Below are 25,114 nucleotides of genomic sequence, written 5' to 3' on the forward strand. Positions count from 1 at the left end.
AAAAAAGGTTAAAAAAAAGTAAATGGTAATATATATATATTATTACCTTTTGATTATGTTTTTATGGAAGAAAACTTCATACAAGTTTGGAACTGTAGGACGGTGAGTATTGTAAGTAATTAGTTGTAGATATTTTTTTGAAAGGTAACTGGGTATTTGACAAAAATGTTTAATGAGGTCATATACCCTTAATAAATGATTATTGGCAGAGCCTACAAAAAATTAGGATGAACCCCTTTTATAGAGAGAGCCCCACTAAACTGGAATTCCAGAAATTAGCAATTCTGCATTTTTAGCCAGTTTTATGTTATAAATTTGTATATAATATTTTACTTCATTTAAAGTAATGAAAATGTTTTTATGGTTTCATTATATATATATATTAAAATACTGACAAGCTTTGTAAAATGAGTGCAATAGCTAATGAAAGTACCAGAAGTGGCCACTAGAGAGCAGCACAGCCGGGCTGATGTTGCCCTTCAGTGTGCGTGGTTGCCCTAAATGTGTGGGTTGTGACTTGAAATGTTCTCAAATTCACATTATTTATTGATATTTTATGCGAAGCTGCTCATGAGTCTGTGCTATAAGCCCCAGACTATTTCTTCTGTCCACGCGCTTTCTTTCTTTCGTTCATACCACGGTCACGCGCTGAACTTATGTTAGTAGCATCGTCTAACGTTAGTTCTTATTTCCATATGGGCTACATTTACTGAATTGTTATTGGTTTGTAGGACGCCAGACAGTTATGATGAGATGGCCAATGAATTAAGGTTTGAACCCTTCTTTGTGTGTGTGTGTTTAGTGTTTAAGATTACGCCTTGTAAAATAGTTTTACGTTTACATTCGGTAATTCAGCAGACCTTTAAAATTCCTTCAAATGCCCAAATCCCCTTTGATATCAATAACGGTAATTCGCACAAGTGTTTAGCCCATTTTTACACATAGTAAAAGTTGTTGTTTACACACACAGCTTCTCTTTTTTTTTCGCGTAGCGTCCCGAAAGCATCTCTGCAAACTCTCATTCTGCTGTAGCTGATGATGGGCGGTCTTATTCGACGCCACGCAGTTTCTGAGTGGACCGCGGCACCCGTTGCGTTTCTCTCTCCGTGGGCAGAATGTCTCCTGGAGGAGTTTTGGATGCGTCTCTGAACATCCACAGGTAGTCACACAGGCTGCTTTCGCCAATGCATTTTTCTCGCAGAAGCATATAATCGATTTGGAGACGATCCTTCTGCTTTTTGTCTATTATATGTAATGCGTTGAGTCGGATACTTGCATGCATATTTTAGTAAAACACCTCGGACTGTGCAGTGACCCATACAGAACCGAAACGATGCTTGCTTGTAAACCTCTGCATTGAGTTTTCGAAAAATCAAAAACGCTTGGATTTTATTGCAAGTTTGGAAGTGAATGCAAGAGCGGGATACAATGGCAAGCGATCTGAAGCCTCGGTTGTGTGTGATGAAGAAAGGAGAGAACGGCTACGGGTTTCATCTGCACGGAGAGAAAGGGAAAACCGGACAGTACATACGGAAAGTCGAGCGCGCGTCCCCGGCGGAGGCGTCGGGACTGCGCGCGGGTGACCGTTTGGTGGAGGTGAACGGCGAGAACGTGGAGAGAGAGACACACCATCAGGTACATCACACCTGTGATGATCTCGCATATTCCACCTTCAAACCATCATGCATGTTTTTTTTTGTTACGCAATGTATAGTATACCTAGCTAGAAATAACACCAATGTGTAAAAATGGCCATTGAACATTACATACATTTATTTATTAGTTATTTACTAACGTTAAAAAGTTTAAGAATTAAAAACAGTATTCATAAAAACAACAATAGCAAGGATGCTTTCAATAGATGATAAATGTAACTGTTTTCAACATTGATAATAATAAGAAGAAATGCTTCTTGAAGCCACAAATCAGAATATTAGACTGATTTCTGAAGGATCATGTGACTCTGAAGACTGGAGGAATGATGCTGAATATTTAGCTTTGATCACAGGAATACATTACATTTTCAAATATATTATAATATTATACAGTATTACTGTTTTTACTGTATTTTGATCAAACAAATGCTGCCTTGGTGAGCAGGAGAAAGATGTCTTTCAAAGACATTTAAAAATTCGACTGACCCAACTTCGCATGGAAAATAAATTGCATTGCATATCAAAAAACGAATGAAACCCAATTTCTGCCATAGAATATAAAATTGCAATATTTTATCACAATTTGGACTTTTTTTCTCACAATTCAGATTTTAAATGTCACAATCCATCCCCTTTTTGTCAGAATTCTGAGTTTATATCTCAATTCTAATAAAAATAAAAAATAAAAAATCTGAATTGCAACTTTTTATCTTACAATTATTACTTTTTTCTCACAAATGTATATCTCGAAATTCAGACAATTATTTTTTTCAAGCTATAGAACAAGCTTCCATAGAAACCTGTGGTGAAACTCTGACATAAGTGGAAAATGTTCTATTTCATGTGAACAAACAATGAAATTCCATGCATATCTTTAGTTGCACTGACTCTCACAGAGCCTTGAAGCTTTGACAGCAGCCGGAAGCTTTACAGCATTACAGCAGAAGACCGTATGACCAGATCTGTCTTTCAGACATACTAACATGATACATTTGTTAAAGTCTTGGTATTTTGGCGTGTATGCAGTTCCAGTTTTGACAGGAGGATCAAATAACACCGTGTTAATGTAAGTGTGGTGGAAAGCACATCTCTTAGAGCTCATCCTATAGTTTTTCTTTCTCCTGTGCTCAGGTGGTGCAGCGGATCAAAGCTGTGGAACATGAGACCAGACTGCTGGTGGCTGATCGAGAGACTGACGAGTACTTCCGCAGTCTGCGTCTCTCCTGCACGGAAGATATGGCCATCCGGATGAGTCCTGCAGTCACGACCCCGTCTCCCTCACCGTCCACCAGTAAACAGGGCAACGGCTCGGTGTCCAAACGACTTGAGATCTCCAAACCCATCAGGAAACCTCCATCACGAACTCCTAAGAAGGTATGGATCCATTCCCTATCTGCCAACACTAGGTGACTTATTTTCGTCAGTAAAGAAGTTTTTAGCTGAAATCGTGGTCCTTGGTGATTCATGAAAAGCAAGTCAGCAGCTGTCCATTTTTTAAAATAAGAATCAACATATCAACAAACTCAAAATACCTGTGGCTCCTGATGATATACTGAGATCTTATGAAGCGAAATAATCAGTCTGTGCAAGAAACTGGGCATTATTTGCAAGATTATTTATTACCTGTAATCCAGAGCCCCATGGTCTGGAGTGATGCCCGGATGAATCATTCTTTTTAACCAGTTCTTTTTGCTGAACCAGTCGAACCAGTTCACCAAATCAAACTGAACCATTGGAAACTGTTCGTGACTCAAGTTACTCAGTCAAAACTCACTTATGACAGTGTCTGACAGTCACATCAAATTAGCTAAAATACCAGCATATATCTTATGTTACTGTTTTTTGCCAACTCACTCAGTGCTCCAGTTCTTCCAGCAGACACTGAATGGAGGAAGCCGTTCAGACTCAGAACGAAGCCGATGAGCCAGTGATGTGTGCATGCTTGAAACCAGCACTTGAAGATTCTCTGATTTCTCTTTGTTTGTGTAAAAATATGAGCTGATAAAGACTAGTTTATTCACTTTATGTGCATCCATGTTTTACATCCATAGACTGTATAAAAACATGGATGTATAAAAACGTGACGTCACCCGTAGGTTTCCGAAGAGCGTTTTTGAAACTCAAAGTGGGCGGAGCCGGGCATCGCCATCTTGGCAGCATGTCACTCCCGGATAATTGAAAATGGGCAAAGAGGCGGGAGCTGGTTGCTGAAGCCACGCCCACCTAGTACTTCGACGGTGACCGCAGCGGCAATCCACCTGTCATTCAAGTGGCCACGCTCTTAATTATGCAGAACTTTAAGGCTTAAAATAATTTTAACGGATGAGTTATAAGAAATTTCACCCCCCACACAATTGTCATGAAAGGCAAAATTAGCAATATAGACCAAAATCATTTTTTGAACCAGGCTGTAAATATATTTTTTTCTGCTGTAAAGTTGGGCATTTCAACATTGGGAGTCTATGGGACCGACTCGCTTTTGGAGCCAGCCTCAAGCGGCCAGTCGATGAATTGCAGTTTTAATCTTTTCGTGATTACATAAACGAAATAGTGAACCGTTTCATCAAAACTAACGAAAAGAATCTAACTTCCCAAGTTATGGATTATTACACAGCTAACAGTGTCATTAATAATGTTCAGTTTCTTCGGCAAAGTGATCGTTTCGCATCATAAGAATATAGTCAGGAGCCACAGGTGTTGATTTTTTGTTCCTTGATATGCTTTTTTTAATTCTCAAAGACGGCCAGTGGTGACTTGTATTGTATGAATCATCAATGTCCACGGATCAGCTTAAAATCTTCTTTACTGCTCTACTGAAGAAAAAAGTCATCTACATCTCGGATGCCCTGAGGGCGAGGAAACTAACAGCACTTTTTGCTATTTGGTTGAACTATCACTTTAAGAACAGTTCTTTGCGGTAACCCAAAAATGGGTCTTCTGACATCACTTTTGGAACTTTTGTTTTTAAGAGTGTAGAACCTTTCGATCAACCCACGTTGTCAGCCCTCCCCTCCCGCCTAAAATATACATGCATGTCTTTGCGTCATGAACATCTGGATGTTTTCGGACAGCTGGCCTGAATGATGTCACCAGAGTTAAATCTAGTTCTCACAGACTGTTTATTTAGAGGTTATTGATTAGTTTTTCCTATTGAGTCTCAGTGAAAGACCAATTGATGTTTGGTCATCATTTATGCTGCCATAAGCATGGATTAATGGGTTAGCTTGCTGAGTTTAAAACAATAATGAGTTATGTGAGTAACTCAGATATTATCTTGTTGGCTCTGTCATGGTTGCTCAGTGTCCAAGGTGTGACACTGTAATGGTTTTGTAGTGAACGTGCTGCTCTGTCAGTTTCTCCACTACATTACCATGTTTCCCACGGCTTACTCATTTACAAAAACCAGTCCCTGGATTTTGTGCTTTTAAAAAGTATTTTTTTTTTTTTTATACCTGAAACTTCAGCACCATATATTAATTTCAATTAAAGTTTATTTTGTACAGCGCTTTTCACAAAACATATTGTTTAAGTTTGTATGCTGTGTAAAAATACAAATTTTACTTGAAGTGAATTAGTTTTTGGTTTGCATTAATAACACCATTACATTCTCAGATTTTAGCACATTGCTACAGTATGTGGTCGTTAGGATGCTCTGAATGAGTGCTATGGGTGGTTGCTAGGGTGCGCTGGGTGGTTGCTAAGTGTTTGTTTATGTGCTCAATTCAAAAGTGCCTACACAATGTCTCAGATTCAGTTTTTCTTTACCCATTCTAATGTTTTCCAGGAAAAATGGCTTTGTCTGATGACATAGAATAGCACTAGCACATCTCTCCTCAACAAGCCACATGATTTGAGCAATCGTTTATGTCAGTAGCACAAACATATCTGGACAGGTTAATTGCTGAAGTGTATAATACTAAGGCTCAGGGGTTTGTTTAGCCATTAAAAGTGTGGTTTTTAACAAGTGTAGATCATGTTTGAAGACATTACATGGCAAAAAATGGCCGCCATTTGTCTGTTAATGCAATATTTGTATGTGATCTTAAATATTAGATCTGTCTTTTCTTCAGCCTAATGTATACATCCAACATCTGCTCACACTTAAAGCCCACTCTCCAAATGGGTTTGCGTAATTCACTGCTGTTTCAACAAGATGGAGTGGGAAAGACAGAGCGTGTGAGCGGGTGGGTGTGTTCCAGCCACATGTGTGTGATAATGTTCAGCCGTTAACATCGCAGCAGCCCACCAGGTCAAAACAGAGCGGTTTCTGATATCCATCAGAAGAGCTCATCGGCAGATGTTTACACAGGACAGCATCTGCAAATCTGAGCCTTCGCTGGTGAAGCACTTGATTTTACTCAGATTTAGATTCCTTTCTGGCAGTCCAGCTCAAGTTGTATAAAATGCCAAGAAAAATCTTGGAAGATGAAAGTAGGACGTAGTAAAAATGTTTAATTTCATCCCAATATCTTTTTTTATTTTGGAGTGATGTATGACCTAAAGAGATGTTCTTGATGGTTTTAAATCGCTCGTGTGGTTCTTTATGGTATGGTGCCGTTTTTTAGATCACTGTTTTGCATTCTGAGTTCTTCTAAGAACAGAAGTGAAGAATAAAAAGTTCCGTTTGGAACTTTAACATGTTCTCACCAAGCTGTAAAACATGTTTATCTTATCATTTCAACATTTGTTTTCATAACACAACATGTATTCTGATCAACTCAACGTTTGACTATAGATTTGAATTCTGTGGAAGCATATCATCCAGTTCTTCCTTCTTTAAAGGACATGGAAATGTTCTTCTCCAAAATGTCTGATAATAATAGTCTTTGGATTTGGTGATTGGAAAAGCCATATTCTGGTGTTCCAAGCCCACTCTAGATTGTGTTTAGCCATGTGTACGTGGAACGGCCTCATATTGGCTGATCTTATTGCTCATACAGGCCTGTCATTGGACTGGACGGTTCCCCTCAGTGTTTAACAGTCGGTTGTATTGAAATCATCCATTGACTGTAGGAAAGTGAGGACTCATAAAACCATTCTGCCATCAGATCATTGCTTAAAGTTCCAGGTTTGGTGCCTCTAACACAAATTACCCATCTCTGTGTGTATAAAATGACAACACATCAAGCACATGTGACAACTTGCCCCAACAAAATGGTTTCCACTTTGCCCCAGTGTCACTTGACCTCATGCAGCATCTTCAGGACAGTTAGTATCAGAAAGGAGCACTTTATGAAGCCCAAATATATTATGAAACCTTGCAGGCAGGAAATAGAGGCTGTCTTTGGAAGCATGTTGTGTGTGTGTGTGTGTGTGTTTGAGGTGATATGGGAGTCCTGAGCCATAAAGGAAGGGGTCCTAGGAAGGGGTAGAAACCTTAAACTCACACCATTCGAAGAGGGTTTGTGTGAGTCACCAGGAATCGCTGGTCCACACAGAGTGAAATGAGAAGAAGAAACATGTAAACACATCTAGACTTTAATCAGAATCAGCGTCTGTCCAAAGTGCGGAATAATTCACATACAAATATAATTCACAAAACAGCTAAATATGACGTTCTGCTCATGGATATCATGCAGTCTCTAGGTATATACTTCAAAGATTTATTAACACCAATCTGGAAAACTTTGGAAATATTTAGTTAGTTAGTTAATTAGTAATTGTTGTATAGATATTATTGTTTGATAATTTTATCTGTGTTTTCATTTAGTGCTTGTTTGTTGTTATAGTTATTGTTTTATTTGTTTGTTATTTTTATTGTTTATTTATTTATTTTTTTATTTGATCTTATCGTTTTACTGATTTGTTGTTTTATTCTTTTTTGAATTAAAAAATAAAATAAAAAATAAACAAATAGTTTTCTGAAATATATATATATATTTCAGATTTAATTCCCAACCAGAGTAAGTGCTTCCTTATTTTTGTTGGCCTTTTTAACTTTTTTTTTTTTCATACTCAGCAAATCGTCATATTCAGCAATCTGAGAAGGCATTTGGACTCCTTCCGTCTTTCCCTTTCATTTTTTCCTTCAAGGAGCTCTAGGAAGAGTTACATGCAAAAGAAAGCATAGTGATCACTGATCCAGTCACTAATGCAGCAGACTTCAGAGTAGTCCTTCTCCAGCTGTTGCTCATACGGAAGAATTACATGATCATTTGAAGCTGTTCTCAAGATGTCCGGGGATTTCACAATCTGCCGAATGTTCATAAAACAGTGAACTGAACAAGCTTTGGGATACTTAGAAAAAAACAGCCCTGTTCCCATCCTGAGCTAATTGGTGCTGGGATTGTCTGGCTTTGATTTGTGACCCTTAAACTCTGTTTAAATCACTGTCACATGCAAGACAACAACACTTCAGCTCAGCTTTACTCCTGTCCCTTTAAAGTTGCTGCATGTATCTATAAAGCTGATATATTTTAAGTTTATTGTATATGTGAGTGTGTGAATACTTTACATCATTTGCTTCTCCATATAACGAAAATCAAAGAGATGCATTTTTTGTTTTGGACCCCATTGACTTTAATTTTCAGACAAATATTCAGCATATATAGTACATGGAGAATGGTTTTTGTTTGTGCTGTTGAACGAGTTGGTTTGAGAAAGTGAAACACACTTGTGTTGTCTGGAGGTGCTGACAGTCATCTGGGTCAGAGAACGTGAGATCTGGAGCGACGCTGCACTGACCTACTTCCACACGCTCGTGAGATCCAAACAGATCCCAGTCTCCAGTTCTCCAATCCTTTTTTCTCCTCCTTGTTTTTCAAACATCTTTTTTCTCGCTGGCATGAATGAAACCATCTGCTTCGGCATCACACATCTGTCTAAACAAACACGATATGACTGAATGTTTGAGTGCAAGAGATGAGTGAGGATAAACTCTGGCCTTGATAGTCATGGCACACAGATCATCTGTATATACTATCATCCATGAGCCCAGAGGAGGATTTTGGTTTGGTGTATTGAAACATAAGCATCATGGGAAAGTTAGAGCCGTATGTACGTCATGTGACAGGCAGCGTTACTTGAACATCTCTCAGTGTGACTGGATCATTCGTGGACTAATATCCCTGTAGGCATGTACCAGTCAAACTGCTCTTAAAGGCCACTTTGGCTCTATATTTCCATGGAAACTACCAAAATTATGCACTTTCTATTTCAACAAGCCGGTGTGTGGTTTCACCTTATAAAACATGGATTCCTATGTGGGCCAGTATTGTTTTTGTTGCCTTTCTGCACTGTTTGACTGAGTGTTTGTGCTTTGAGTCATCACAGTTTGACTGCATCATGCCGTTTGGATTCATCTGTCTCGTATAAATATATTTGTTATGATGCCTGAAGTCAAACAGTCTTATGAAACTAGACCTTTTTTTATAGTTGAGCTGCTTACAGTTTTAAAATGATTATACAATTGCACTGTAGTTGTATTGTGATTCTTGTAGTCAACGTGAAATCTTGTGTGTCTGTGTGTATAATTATTATGTTAATATGTAATATATAATGTGTGTGTGTATAAAGTTAATTTTTTTATACATATTAATTTTTGAAATATAATAATTATATAATATCATTTAATTTAAGAAACTGTAAATATTTGTGCAATAGTTGCATGTTTTAATTATAAACAATGCCACTTAGTTTGATTAGATTGTTTTTTTTTTTTGTTATGTAATGCAAAGACGAGATAAATGTAAAATAATATTATTATAAGAAATTTAGAAATATAATATAATGCTCATAAAATATTAACATTCATTATTGATTTATAATAAATATTGATTTGAAAAATTATTAGATTAGATTAATTCAAAAATGTATCCTGCAGTATTCACATCAGAAGTGTGCTTATGCGGTCTTAATTTTAAAATAAATTCCATTTATTTATTTATTTGGTTATTGATGCAATGATGATGTAAAAGGCACAGTTCACCCAAAATGTATTTTTTGTTTGTTTGTTTGTTTATACAGTTAAACACACTGGCCCTCACCCAGAATCACTGTTGCCTAAATATATTTTGTGTCCATTGAAGGCAGAAAGTCATAAAAGTCTGCAATGAAACAAGGGCAAGTTATGAAGACAGAATTCTTCATTTTCATGTGAACTGTCGCTTTAAGTAGGCGAATCCGTTTTGGTGCGATTAGTTTTGGTTTGCAGACTCATGCTGATGCTTTAATCATTAGTTCTGGTTTGGTTGTGGTGTATGTGTTGTATGTGCACACCACTGAACTTCAGGAACTACATGGCTTCTCTCTCTCAGTTAAAGCCCCTTCTCGTCACCCCCCACTGTTCCCGCTGTGAGACGAGGGGCAAATGAGTCGAGTCCAGATGTGCGGGTCTGTGGAACATTCTGGAGCCAGAGGGGTTCAGGTCGGGGGCGAGGAGCTCCACTGAGGGGGGAGGGAGAGCAGATTCCATTAAAGGGTCGGATGCGTGACAAAAGAGGCAGACCTCATCCCTCTTAACAGGGTTTGTTGGTCTTTTTACTAACGATGTCTGTTTGTCAGCAGTGAACACATTAACCAGACGTGTTTCACCAACTGAAAGCTCTACTCATGTGACTGTAAGTGAAAGCCATGGCGGGACGCCCAACGCATCACTCATTGTCCCGCCTGCTGAAGCATGCTTGGAGGGACTTTAGAGATTTATTGCATTTTTATTTATTTCGTTTTCAGTAGCTCTTTTCTTTTTTATTATTATGATTATTATTATTAATAAAAAAATTAGTTTGTTTTCACTAGTTGTTTTCCCATTATTATTATTATTATTATTCAGATATTTTTATATTATTTATTTTTTTAGAAGTAGTTTTCTCTATATTATTGTAATTTAATAATATATTATTTTTTCAGTTTGTTTCATTTTTATATTTGTTTTAGAATTTGTGGCCTTTTTCTTTCTTTTTTTTCTTTTTTTGAGTCATGAAAATAAACTGTCATTCAAAATAAATATTTATTGATTTATTCTTGAGAGAGAGAGAGAAATTTGTACTTATTGTACTTATATGTATTTATTCAACAAGGATGCATGAAATTTATCAAAAGTGGCAGTAAAGACATTTATAATGGTACAAACAATTTCTATTTTTAATCATGCTCTCTATTAATCCATAATTCCAGAAAAAAAAACCCGTTTATGATGACTTTAAAAAAAAAAAATTACATTTTAAAACATATTCAAATAGAAAACAGTTACTTAAATTGTACAAATATTTCACAATATTACTGTTTTAACTGTATTTTAATCAAATAAATGCAGCCTTAGAAAAACTTATTCAAAAATCTTACAGACCCCAGATTTTGTCTGTATATTAAGATGGAGAAGTAGAAAGTATTTTAACATCAAAATAATAATTCTCGGACAGTTCGAAAGCGTGACTCTCAACATCATAACTGAAACCAAACAACTCGACTAAGGCCTCTTCATTCAGGATGATTGGATTTGTGTTTCTGTGAATCATTGCTTAAAAACCTCTGCTGCGGCTGAAAGCGAGGAGATCTAGACACATTAGTGATCACACACAGAGGAGATGAATGTGGAGCGTGGATGTGATGTAACCGTGGAGCAGGTCACTGTGGCTGCGTGGGCCTCAATGCTGGCTCTCTCTCTTTAACACATGGTCCTGACAAACACAGCTGAGCTTAATGATTCATTCACACAAGTGAGAGCTTCATTGGTTTGTTTTTAGGATAAGTGGTTACACAATTGACCCTTCGCAAAGGCACCACCCCCACTTAGTTACTGTTGTTACGTCCGACAAGCCATGGTGCGCTTTCACAACACATCAAATTCTCACACTGTGAAAAATACATCGCGGAGCAAAGAGGACTCTGAAAATGCACCAACCGAGAGGACAGATTATTTTGAAATCAAATAATCAAATTTGGTCTTTTTTTTTTTAAGACATTCCAAAGATAAATATAGTTTTGTGTCTCTTTAATGTGTTGTGACAGATCCCGGTAGCACCTCAGTTCAAGCGGCACATGAACCGATCATCTTTTCCTCTCTTTACTAGTCATAGCACAAAATAAACATGAATGAACATCAGAAGGTAACTGGTTTCAGCTGCAGAAAGATGTCAATGCATACCATTTGTCAAGTTCAATTCCACAAACATAAATCAACTCTCATGTCTGGTTTGTTTGTCAGAAAAATGGCAGATTCTGCTTTATGATTGGTCAGATTGCCTGTCAATCAAACTCCCGGTGAAGGGTTAAATAGAGTGTCACATTCCCATATCTACATGTCTTATAATCAAATTAATGCATCCCTGCTGAATTAAAGTTTTCCTTTAGATTCAAATCTTCAGGCTGACAGATTTCTTGTGGCTCTGATTGTGAGCAAAGGTCAAAGGTTATCGCCCCATGCTGGTTTGGGAGTACATCACGCACTCACACAGTCTGATTACTGTAGTGGACATCATGCATTGCAATAGCTACAGGTATAACGATAGGTAGGCTTTATAACGGGGATTAAATTGTATTACCAGAACACATATGAGTTATATTCAGTGTTGGGCAAGTTACTTTTAAAAAGTAATTAGTTACAGTTACTAGTTACTTCTTCCAAAAAGTAACTAAATTAGTTACTCAGTTACAAATTTTAAAAGTAACTAGTTACTTAAGAAAGTAACTATTGCGTTACTTTCAAGTAAAATTAAATTTTAAATGCTCAAATGTGACCCCACCTCTACCCCTCTTTAAAGGAACTTAAAATACATGTGCATGTTCAATTATTTATGATAAATCTGAATAGTATAATGAAATGGACACTTAATACAATACATTATTAACAGAAACATGAAACATTGTACACACATCTGAAGTGAGACTAGCCTCCAATCAAATTCCATGTATGTAGATATTATGTTTATATAGTGGATCAATGCAAATAACACGATAGATTTTTGGGAACTTTTGATATTTCCTTTTATTGTTTCTTTAATTTCTTGAAGGAAAAAGTAATGTATACTTCTATTTAGAGAAGGCTACTGTTGGATTATTTGGGCTCGTCGCCATACCTGTCTCTCGTTGACTGACTGGCTTGTGTTGTTCCTTGTGTGTCCTGTCCTGTCCTGTCCGACTATGCGTTATGATGGGTTGTTCGCAATTCATGAGCGTTAGTGATGATGGGTCGTTCGCGAATGAGCGTTAGTGATGATGGATCGACTCGTTCGCGAATGAGCTTTTGATGAGTCGTTCGCGATTCGCGAATGAGCCGACTCTAAGAGCCGGCTCTTTTAGTTGAACTTCGGGAGCTGGCTCGCATATCTGAAGAGCCGACTCTATTTTTTCAAATTTAGCCTATAGAAATTAAATAATTATGTAATAAAAATTGAAATATTATAGTCAAAGTCATTTAAAGAGCCGTTTGTGAGCCAAAGAGCCGGCTCTTTTCAGTGAGCTGAGTCAAAAGAGCCGAATTCCCATCACTACTATGCGTGCTTTCGAACACCCGCCCAACTCTACCTCTGATTGGCTTACAATGAAATTTTACTCTACCTCAGCCAATCGTCAGCATTTATGGGCTTGTCTCGTGCTCTGCCCACTAACCAAGGAAGAACAGTAAAAAAAAAATATTTGCCTCTCGCTCAGAGATCTAGTTGGTCTGATGAAAAAAAAGAACAGCTTCATCATCTGTTATAGTAACGCGCCGCATTTTTTGGCAGTAACGGTAACGGCGTTATTAAGATGAGAAGAGTAATCAATTAGATTACTCGTTACTGGAAAAAGTAATGCCGTTAGTAACGCCGTTATTTATAACGCCGTTATTCCCATCACTGGTTATATTACATTATAACTATTTACCTTCATAATGCATTATATGAAAAGTCCTTCAGTTAGCATTGTTCATATTATACTCTCATGTTACCTAATGTGTTAAAACTGTACTTCTGGTGGTGTTGCACTCGTAAAACATGATTTTGGGGGAGAAAGTCATGTCGCAAGTGTTTGGGAATTTGTAGTAATTGATTCAACATGCTTGCAAGGGGTCACACAGCTTCGAGGGGGGGCGGCGTAACATGACCCCGCCGTGTGGAGATGTCTTCTGCTTGGGAGATTGATTGGTTGCGAATAAGGCCAAAGGTAAACATGCTGCAGAATGGATGATTTTTGTGTAGGAGTAACGTTTTTAGGGCTTAACAGGTGCTATAGTTAGTGTTGTCTCTTGCCCCCTAAAATAAGACTGTTTCAGGATGGTTTTGTATGCTGGAAAATCCATATCATGTGGAAAAATGTGTTCATATGTTTGTATGTGTTTCCAGTCTCCTCCCTGCTCTGATCTGTGTACTTCCTGTGTGACTCCCTCCTGTGTTTCCTGCTGGGGGTGAAACGCTTGTGTCAGTTTGTCCATCTGCAGAGCCGTGAGGCATCACGTCAGCGGGGGCCCCTCTGCTTTGCGTCCTGCCGTCTGGGTCCCGTCCCGTCCCGTGTCAACGGCTGCAGGCTGTCTGGGCTGGACTGATAACATGGGTGTGGGGTGTGGAGCATCATCAACACACACAAACACACATTACAAACGTGAGAAGAACAGATATGTGGCAAATACACCAAACGCGTGAAGTAACGCTCACAATTAGGCTCATTAGAGTCTTTTGATTGAGAATCAGACTGCACTATTTGTATTTACGCTGTACCGAGTGGTTTTAATTCACTAAAACAGAATCAGACCATTTGAGTCATTTGTACAGGAATCAGACTTCGCTTGTTGCACAGTATGTTTTTGATTCTTTCAGTAGAGACATTTGTTCAAGAATCAGACTTCACTGGTTGTGCTGTACTGAATTGTTTTGATTCACTAAAATAACCGGCCCATTCAAACCAATTCCTTAGAATCATTCATTCTGGAATCAGACTACAGTATTTCCGTTGGATGTTTTTGATTCACTTAAATGAACTGACTCAGTAGAGTCATTTGTTCAAGTATCATACTTCACTGGTTCCGCTGTATGTTTTTGATTCATCAAAAAGAACCTGCTTATTAGAATCATTTGATTGAGAATCAGGCTAGTAAAATTTTACTGAATGTTTTTTATTCACTAAGAATAACTGACTCAGAGTCATTTATTCAAAAATCAGACTTCACTGTTTGTGCTGTATGTTTGTGCTGTTTTCTGTTTACCACGACTGTCAAAAGCGACTCAACAATGTTTATTGTCCCGCAGCAACAGTAGGCCTATGATGCGTGCTGTCAGCGCAGCTGAACAGTTTTGTGTACAAATACATGCAAAAGCACCAGCAAAAGTAATTACTTTTAATGTGAAGGTGGAAATAATGAGATATTTAAATTATTTACTAATAAACAAATGTTTTCTGAGTCTGTGTCACAAGGATTAAGTTGCCGATCCTGACTCGTCATCTCCTCATTAGTTGCACCTTTAGAGAGAAGTGCATCTTGTTTTATTTCGTTAAGTAATCATTTAAATCTTTCTATAGATAATATATTTATCATGTCTGCGAGGCATGTTTTCACTGAGTTTTGGTTCATTTTGTACTCCTGTTAAAGGCGAGATGGCAGAAAGCACATCATGTTTTCTTTATTTTATAAAAGCACAACGTTTTGTTGATATTGTGTGTGCTCACAAACAAAAGTAGATCCTTCGCAGTTACGAATGATTACTCTTAACTTTATGTGCAAAAATGATGGCGTGTCCACTGAATAGAAATGCAAGTGATCGTGCTGGCACTTCCATGTCCTGCAACGCATCTCCACACAAACTATTGTATATAGGCTAGCGCACATTTATCTACCGTATTTTTCGGACTATAAGTCGCACCTGAGTATAAGTCGCATCAGTCCAAAAATACGTCATGATGAGGAAAAAAACATATATAAGTCGCACTGGACTATAAGTCACATTTATTTAGAAACAAGAACCAAGAGAAAACATTACCATCTACAGACGCGAGAGGGCGCTCTATGCTTCTCAGTGTAGACTACAGGAGCAATGAGCAGCATAGAGCGCCCTCTCACGGCTGTAGACGGTAATGTTTTCTCTTGGTTCATTTCTCTCGGTTCATGTCAAATTCATTTTGATAAATAAGTCGCACCTGACTATAAGTCGCAGTGCCAGCTAAACTATGAAAAAAGGTGTGACTTATAGTCCGGAAAATACGGTAGGTTTAACGTTTAAACATTGTTATATGATTGAACTGTTTTATATCTATAGATTTTATTGTAGGGCAAATCGTGATGATTTGAGAAGGCTAAATTGATCAAACAAGGCTCACTGTCTGCTGCTGGCAGCTTGGTCATTACTTGAAAAAAAAAAAACTAAAACTTATATATTTTATATTTAAGTCGGTTCTCGATACCCAACTATTAGGCTTTTGATTTGGTAGATTACTTACTAAACTCAGTAGCTTCAAAATACATGTTTAAAGAATGAGTGTGTAATTTCTGTTGGGATTTGTGCTTTGCTCTGGATGCCCCAGCAGTGAAAGGGTTAATTACAGTCACGTGCGAGAAGGTCCCGGTGTCAATAATTCAGAAGCTTCTGTATCCTTTTACAAACCCATGCTTTGAAACACACAGGCAGCATCTTATTGTGACAGGAAGTTTCAGGAATGCTTAGTGCCGCTCTCATCTGCCGAGTGTTTTCCCACACTTATCCCACTCATCTCCGTGTTCAAGCAGGGAACAGAAACCTCGGAACCCAGGGTGACAGGAAGAGCTGAGGGGTGTAACAATGGAAATATTATAACTCTTGATGGCTCAGCAGAGAGGTTTATTTGAGGCACAGAATCATAAAGCCGTATGGAAGTATTTAGAACAGTAGAAGTGCCGCAAACAGAGAAATGCTTGTTCCTCCTCCCAGTCCCAGACTCCTCTCTGGTTTCTCACTAACAGTAGTTGTTCTATCAGAGGTCAGCTGTGTTGAGGAGGTGGGATGGACATGTGTTTTTTCTGATATGGTAGCATATAAGTGCCATTTTCAGACATATCAGTAACAGAAATGCTGTAATCAGTTTTTCCTTCAAACAATGTGCGTTTGGGGGTCTGCTGTCTCCAGCCAGTCAGATCAACTTACACACGGCTGTCAGTCAAACGCCTCTCAAGCCAACAAACAGATCAAACTACAGCAAACACAGACAGCCAGACTGAGAACATCGGCCATTAGTTTGGACATTCGTCCTCTGAGCTATTAAAATGTTTTTTGAGAAGAAAAAATTAATTGTGACCCTGGACCACAAAACCAGTCATGAGTGTCAATTTTTCAAAATTTGTATACATAATCTGAAAGCTGAATAATCTTTGCATTGAGTTTGTTAGGATAGGACAATATTTGTGTGAGATATAACTATTTGAAAATCTGGAATCTGAGGGTGCAAAAAAAAAAAAAAAATTTAAAGTTGTCCAATTAAATTTTTAGCAATGCATATTACTAATCAAAAATTAAGTTTTGATATATTTACGGTAGGAAGTTTACAAAATATCTTCATGGAACATTATCTTTACTTAATATTCTAATGATTTTTGGCAAAAAAGAAAAATCAATAATCTTGACCCATACAATGTTTTTTTTGGTGACTTAAGACTGCTTTTGTGCTCCAGGGTCACAGCTGTGCTTTTGTGATGCACGAGCACACGCCACCAAATATGCAGGAGAATGTCATCTTGTAACCTTTTTAAAAGCATATATCGATTTTGACGTGTTTTCATTGTGACACTTTATTCTGGTTTCAATGATGACGTGATGGCTATTTTTCTCCTCTGCAGGCTGATAACATTTCACGTGCTGTTATTCATACATCCAGCATCTTTCCGTTCTCCTGCTGACCTCGCTTTCAGTTTTTCAGGTGTACTGCACTGTCAAACACTGCCCTTCGTGGCATTGTTGTGTATTTCTTTCCACTTTCAGTCTTGGATCAATGGCAGTTTCCTGGCTGGGATCATGTCATTGGTTGGTCACTTGTAATCTTCCGTTACACATGTTATGAGGAAAACTCAAGCACTCAAATCACAATGGTGGAATTCATTTGGAATGTAACTCTGTTGTTATATTTTCCACAAAATATCACACAGAAATCATGATAATAAACACAAAATTAAATGCTTTTAAGAAGCATATGATAACCAGGATTGGTGACGGTTAATATAACAGCAATTAATAACATTTAGTTACATTTACAATTATTCATTTAGCATACGATCCTTACTCAATCAACACCAGAAGCTTTTGTAATACATAAAATGTACTATATATATATATATATATATATATATATATATATATATATACATATAATTGTAATTTTTTATTTATTTATTTATCCTAAATGAACTCTTATTTTTACAGTTCCCAAAAAACTTCTTCTAGGTGCAATTAACACATCTGTTAATCAGCCAATCAAATAATGTACCACTATCTACATACTGTATACACACACACACACACACATTAAAGGTCTTAAATCAGTGTACAAAGTCTTAAATGTATAAAGTCAAAGCAATAATATTGCATACACTGCAAAAAATGAATATCTTCCTCATTTTTTTTAATGCTTGTTTTTCCGAGAAATGGAACAAAATTGAGTTTATGCTTAAAAAAAGTACAAATATTTGTTGTTGGGGTATGAAAACTTGTTTCCCCTTTGAATTAAGTGTATTTTTGGCAGATACCCGCTCTGGAAAGACACTACTATAAAAGAGAGTTTTTGTTTTTCCAACCCAAGATTACTCTTTAGGGTTCTGTGTATCTGAGTGTGTTTATTTGTCCTGTCACAGGAGGCTCAGCCCTCATCACGGGATCCGTCTGAGCTTCTGCCGAGGCTGTGTCACCTGGTGCGCTCCGAGATGGGTTACGGCTTTAATCTCCACAGCGAGAGGTCCAGACCGGGTCAGTACATACGGGCTCTGGACCCCGGCTCGCCTGCGGACCGCGCTGGGCTCAAACCACAGGACAGACTCATAGAGGTGAGTCTCTATCATCTCCCACGAGGGAAACCACACACACACACCGTGATGATGCCAGATATACACCCACACTTTCTAATTTCACTTGTGCATTCACACTCACACAGAGACCATCCATCACATTCAGATGCATGTGGGCGGCGTGTGATACTGTATGATGACTCGCACAAAATATTTCTGTCAAACTAAATAACATACTGCTGAAGCTTACATTTGTGATCGGCAGAGCTGAATACATCCTCCATTATCAGAAATAAATGCAGTGTTCTCATAACCTCCATTAACTCATGAAGTCGTGTGGTTTAGCTGGATTGAGTGTGGATTTAACACATTAGCCCAAATCTAATCAATGCAATGCACAAATGATGCACCATTTTGAAATGTGCAAGTCATATATGACTAAAAATATTAGTTCTGTTATATAAGGCTTTAAAGCAGTATCATTTGTTACTGAAACATTAAATACATTTTATATATAAAAAAATTACATTACAAATTAAAATTAACAAAACTATATAAAAAACTATATATATATTTTTTTTAAAGATTAGATTTAAAGATTTTTTTAATTAAAATCTGAATAATTTATTATATAATTTAGTTACATTTAAAGACATTTTTATATGTATTTATTTTATTCATTTATTATTTATTTATTTAATTTGAATTTATTGAATACTGTATTGCAGTGATCAGCATCTAAGAACAATCATCAATAATGGGAATTATGAATGTGCCCAATTTTAATCAAAAAAATCATCACAATGCAAAAATATCTTAATGCTTCTTTAAAAAAAAAGTCTTTATTTTCTTTAAGTAAAATATCTATATTTTGAACTATGGCTCTGCCAGCATGTTCTTGAGCGTGCACTTTCTCTCCAGCGTCAGTGTAAGAGTGAGAGTCGTGCCCCCTTCAGTCTTCAGAAACACTCCTCCGGACACTGATACCTGAGACCCAGCGGCTGCTCAGGCCACAGTAACACTCTTAATATTTGATGGGGTTCGGCTGAACACAGCACACGCTCCATCTGTCCTCGGGACAAGCACTCCCATTAAATCACCTTCAGCAGAAGGGGGGCGCGGGTGGCTCTCGTGCCCTTGTTTTTGTTTTGATTGATTTGGTTGTAATTTCGTTAAAAAAGTCTTTCTCACCGTCTCTCCTCTGTTCGACTTGTTGGGAACCAAAGCAAACAAAAGCGTTCACTATAAAAAACCAACTGAATGAACAGGTTTAACAGGGGATAAATAAAGCTTTTATGCATTATTAAAGTCACTGACGCAGAAGTAAAGATTCACCCCAGAATAATCTTCTGATTAAATGTTTTTATAGTTCATCACTGGAACTCCTCTCTCTTTAAATGTTTATGAAAAACAAAAATAAACCATGGCAAATGGTAATACTAGGCTTCATTTCAATCAGGATGAAGTACTTTACAGTACCATTTCAATACTTTCTGAAATCAATTATAAAAAAAAAAAAAACTTTAGAATTATTAAAAATAAAGAAATGTAAATGTAAATTGTGTGTATTTATAAATTTTATATATATATATATATATATATATATATATAATATTTTATTTCACATAATATAATTTATTTTTTTATTTTTTAGTATCATCACTCACAAGTCATGTTTTTTTGGATACTACAATGAAACTAATACCATGGTATTTTCTGACCATTGTATTCATTTCATTGTAGATGGTATTACCATTGTAACATGTCCAATATATCTAGTATACGAATACGGTTAAATGCATACTCAAATCAGGTCAGTATCTTATTTTAGTTGTTGTTGTACAAAAGCTTTAACATGTGCTTTAGTTTACAGTCAGAACATCTGCTGTATTAAACTCTGTGCAGGTGAATGGCGTGAACATTGAGAGCATGAGACATGCTGAAGTTGTGGCCTTCATCAAGAACGGCGGGAAGGAGACGAGTCTGCTCGTGGTGGATCCGGATACAGACGAGCATTTCAAAAAGATGGGCATCACTCCCACCAGCATCCATGTCAAAGGTCGAGTTAAAGACTTACTCTTCATGAGCTGGACTCTCAAAGACAACAATAAAAGCCATGTCACATTTATTTGTCTAGTGCTTTTAACAGTACACATCGTATCTCAGCAGCTACACAGAAATTAATGTCTTAATATCCTCCGGCCTTATAGTTGAATTTAGGAGATTACAGCCAGGTGATAATACTCAAGTAGTTCAGATTTGTTATATAGAATATATTTGTTATAAAGTATTTATGTCTTTATTTAGGCATGCTTGTATATATCCAAGATCCGATTTTCATGATCATTTTATTTAGGCAGAACACATCTACTTTTGAATGGTCATCATCAATAAATAAAGATGATTTTGAGCCCAGGCGACCCAGAATTTTCCAATATTGCACGATCAGTTTGTATGCGCAGCCTTGATTTCCTCTTCCTGGGATTTGAGGGGGAGTTGGACATTTTTCGGGTGCTTCTGAGGTTTAGAAACAGACAGATGTTTGGCTTCCCCTCAGGACTCGATGCAGAGGTGTGAAACTCTGAACAAAAGCCATTCTGGTACAGTAAATCCATGAATCCCGTCCCGTCTGTTCTCCGGCAGACATGTGGCTCAGATTAAAGTTCAAGTGAGCTGAACACCTTCAACAGGCCATTGACATCTCTTAGATACGTGGTGCTTGGCAGGATCCTGATTTGGCTCACTGGAAGGTATTTCCAGCCCAGTCCACTTGCTTTTTATGAACCGTTTTCTTTGTATGATTTTAATGCATTTCATGCTGGAAGAATAAATCTCCTGCCGTCAGGTCTCTGAACCCAGTTTAGGTTGATCAGGGCATAGATGCATGCTGCGTTCATCCCACAGCTCAGCTTTCTTTCTGAAGAGCCAGCTCAAGGTTTCCAGCTGTGGCGAAGGAAGCTGGCATCTCAGCACATCTGTATGAACAGGGTCTTCATGCACAATATACCGTACTGATAACCCTCTGTTCTTGATCTCAGTAAATAAACAGCAGTCTGAGCATCTATTCTTCTTATTAAAACAGATTTTGACGAGTCCTTAACTAACGGCTCCTCCAGCCCCCACGTGAACGGGACGTCCTCCCGATCGACATACTCCGACGGCAGCAGTCAGGACACCACCACACAGGTGACCAAATCAGCACAGATGCACCTGCAATTAATATATTTCTATTTCATATGTATGGCAGATTCATGCATTGTCAAAAAACAATTTCAATGAGTTCAAACACATTTTAAGTTTTGTAAAAAATAATGCTAAGTACTCATAAGCATACTGTAATGTGGCTGTGTGAAACTGTGTTGTGTGTGTAGTTCTCGAGGGAGGGCGACAGCCATCTTCTCGACCCGTTTGAAGAAATAGGTCTGTGTCTGAGTCCCACGGCAGCCGAGGCGAAAGAGAAAGCCCACGCCAAGCGCTCCAGAAAGAAGGCGCCCCAGATGGACTGGAACAAGAAGCATGAGATTTTTAGCAATTTCTGAATGTCCTTCCCAGATGCGGACGCCCCCCACATGTGTTGCATTCAAAGCCCTGGACACCCGACTGCTTTTGATGAATAACAGGCACCTATTTTTGTACAAAATGAAGAGTTGAAACACAAAAAGTTGAAAACGCCACCCAGAGGGGATGATGTGAGTTACGCGAGCGGTTTTCTATCTCATGAATGGCTAAGAAAGTCAAGAACCGATGGTCGAGCTGCTGGGAAAAGAAGGTTTTCTGCATCATCTTGTGTTCTTGCTGTTAATCCGGACCACTTCAGTATAGCACGTTTACAGTAACGTACAACACGGAATACAAACGCCAAAGGAGATTCTTATACAGAACAGCATATAGACCGTGCTTTTGCAGAACAAAATCATGTTATCGGATTTAAAAGGACTAAAGCTCATTTCTGCGAATCGTCGGAAAGATACGAATCGTTCTTTTGCCAAAGACACAACCTCTAATCAACCTGACCAGCTGATGAGTGTCGACTGTTTTGAAGGGAGGCATCACTGTTGGAGATCAGGTCTCTTGCAATTACTGAAACTTTAAAAGGGAAGAAAACACCGGAGTGACCCAGAAAGGGGAATCTGCACTTCTTCATCACTAGAGGACGCTGTTTATGTACTCTTGGGCTACATTTATGAAAGAAGCAGGATTCCAGGAGAACATGTTGAACCACCAGAGGGAGCCTCATAACACATGCTCGGTCGAGTGCAGGAGAAGAGAAACTTCTGCATCCAACACGTGCAGAGTTGCATGATACGCCACAAAGAGCCATTGCTGTATTTAAAGTATATTCTCTACTGGTGCATTCTGGGACGTGGATACCGACAGACAGATGGCATGCAAGAAGTCACATTCATGCAAAGCCAAATTGGTTTAGGAAGGGAAACAAAGCTTGTAAAACAATAAAGAGTAACGCATACCTTATCTATAGAGGAATGGGTTTGAGGAAGTGATGCTGTGAGACTCACTGAACTTTGTGCATAATGGATTTATGACAGTGACCCTCAAACTCATCTCTGTCACGGCTCATTCTGGATATAAGATTGCCACCATTATTCACAAACAGTCATGAAATCTTTTGAGAGAGCGCTATATGCATTTACAGCACACATATCGTGATGTATAGCATCAGCATTACTATTACTCATCTTAATAATTCATGATATGTTCCATGTTTGCAATTTAGTATTAATGTAGTCATGTAGGCTAGTTTGTTTCTTTTTTTTTTCAAGCAATGAGCAGTGATGGGAAATCATCTCTGATCAGAAATATTCGTGTTCGTATTATTTTTCCAATAAAGTGTCGCAGGGCCATTCTGAACGAGATTGTTGTGTTGATTTAAATGCATTCATCAGCAGAAAGTGTCACTTTAGTTTGTTTAGTCGTTTGGTATTTATGTTCTTAAATATTGGTTGTAAAGCTATGCAAATGTTCGATCATATTTAATAAAACGATAAATCAAATGATACTATAGGCTGGCTAGTATAAATCCGATAATAAATGATTCAATAAAAACACATAAGTACAATATAATAAGAATTTCAATTGCTGTCATTATTACATGATTGCACAGAATGTGTGTGTGTATAATGACAGCGGCAAATATGATGTCCACAATTTTATATTTAATTTACACCATATTTTTACCCATTTTTATTCAGATTTTACTAATTACAAATAGTGTTCATTGTCATTGGTGGATTTTGTCAACTTTAACTGACAAAAGATGTGCCAATAATCACAAAATGGTCAAATATCAGCCTATATTTAACAGTTTATATATATATATATATATATATATATATATATATATATATATATATATATATATATATATATATATATATATATAATTTTTTTTTATTATTAATAATTTTTTTTTTATTTTTTTTTGAATATACCCTCTTCTTCCAAATAAAAATGTGCTCTAGACAGTAAATCAGTCCAGACACTGATAATATTACTAAATGAAATAGTAATTCTAATATATGCTTTTATTAGAAAGAATTTATATATTTTCACTTTTAAATATTCTATTATATATTTATTATTTATAATATTATATGAAGTAAAAGGTTGTTATATTTACTAATATACAGTATATTCTTATTCTGATGCTCTTACAAAAAAAAAAGACAGAAATACAGAGTGTATTTATTCTGTCTAATCTGCTTAGTTTTTTTTTTCTCTAGTTTATCAGATGTTGTAGATGAGAGCTGACTGTGCTGTATTCTGGATTCAGTGGAAAGATTGCTGCCATGATGCTCTTCCGTTGCTAATTTGTTCTGACGATTTGTTGTGTTAGGTCGCAGTTGCTAGGGTGTTGTGTCGGGTTGCTAGGTGGCTCCACACTGGCGTCAATCAAAAGAGCCCACCTCCAAGTCTCCAGAATATTCTGCTCCTTCCGTACGTGTCCATCAGAGCATGCTATGGGATTTATTTTCACCCGTTTTATCATCGGCCAGGTGGAAATCGAAGTCAAATCACGCTGAAAAATAATAACACATCTCATCTCCACAAGACACATGATTTGGGGAATCATTCATGTAGCACAAATACTCACAGTTAGTTTAATTTCCTAACCACAAGTATAAGCGATATTAATAGTGATGCTTGTAGGCACTAATAATATAAACCACAATGACTCACTCAAATCTTGAACTCTGTCGATTACGTTACAGTCACTTTTTGCTCGCCCTTGTTCTCGTCTATGTGGCTCATTGCAGCCCTGCAGTTTTCACAGCGTATGTAAAACAAACCCCACAAACACTGCTCCATTCGTTTTCTTTCACCCTTTTCACCTAGACGTTCACTCATTGTGAGACACACGAGCAGATGTGTCCCGCCACAACCCGATGACAACATGAGCCGTGAATGATACGTGAGCGGATCTTTCAGTCTTTAGATTAGAGACAGGAGTGTCTGTTTGCTCTGAGGACACGCTTTAGAAACCTGAGCAATATAGTCATATAAGACATGCTACAATGAAAATAAAAATAACTGATCTCATAGTGGACCGTACAGAGTCATACAGTCT

General features: G+C 37.5%; 1 protein-coding gene across 1 annotated transcript; it reads left to right on the forward strand.

The window, feature by feature from the left end:
- Positions 1-837: 837 nt before the first annotated feature.
- LOC127954038 (Na(+)/H(+) exchange regulatory cofactor NHE-RF2) lies at positions 838-23,543 on the forward strand. The gene is made up of 6 exons (XM_052553352.1): positions 838-1,635; positions 2,787-3,029; positions 18,379-18,567; positions 20,434-20,587; positions 21,611-21,714; positions 21,900-23,543. The coding sequence occupies exons 1-6, from the start codon at positions 1,411-1,413 to the stop codon at positions 22,065-22,067; spliced, it is 1,083 nt and encodes a 360-aa protein (XP_052409312.1). The 5' UTR covers positions 838-1,410; the 3' UTR covers positions 22,068-23,543.
- Positions 23,544-25,114: the final 1,571 nt, after the last annotated feature.

The sequence above is a fragment of the Carassius gibelio genome, chromosome A3 (assembly GCF_023724105.1).
Source record: "Carassius gibelio isolate Cgi1373 ecotype wild population from Czech Republic chromosome A3, carGib1.2-hapl.c, whole genome shotgun sequence".
In the NCBI taxonomy this organism is placed as follows: domain Eukaryota; kingdom Metazoa; phylum Chordata; class Actinopteri; order Cypriniformes; family Cyprinidae; genus Carassius; species Carassius gibelio.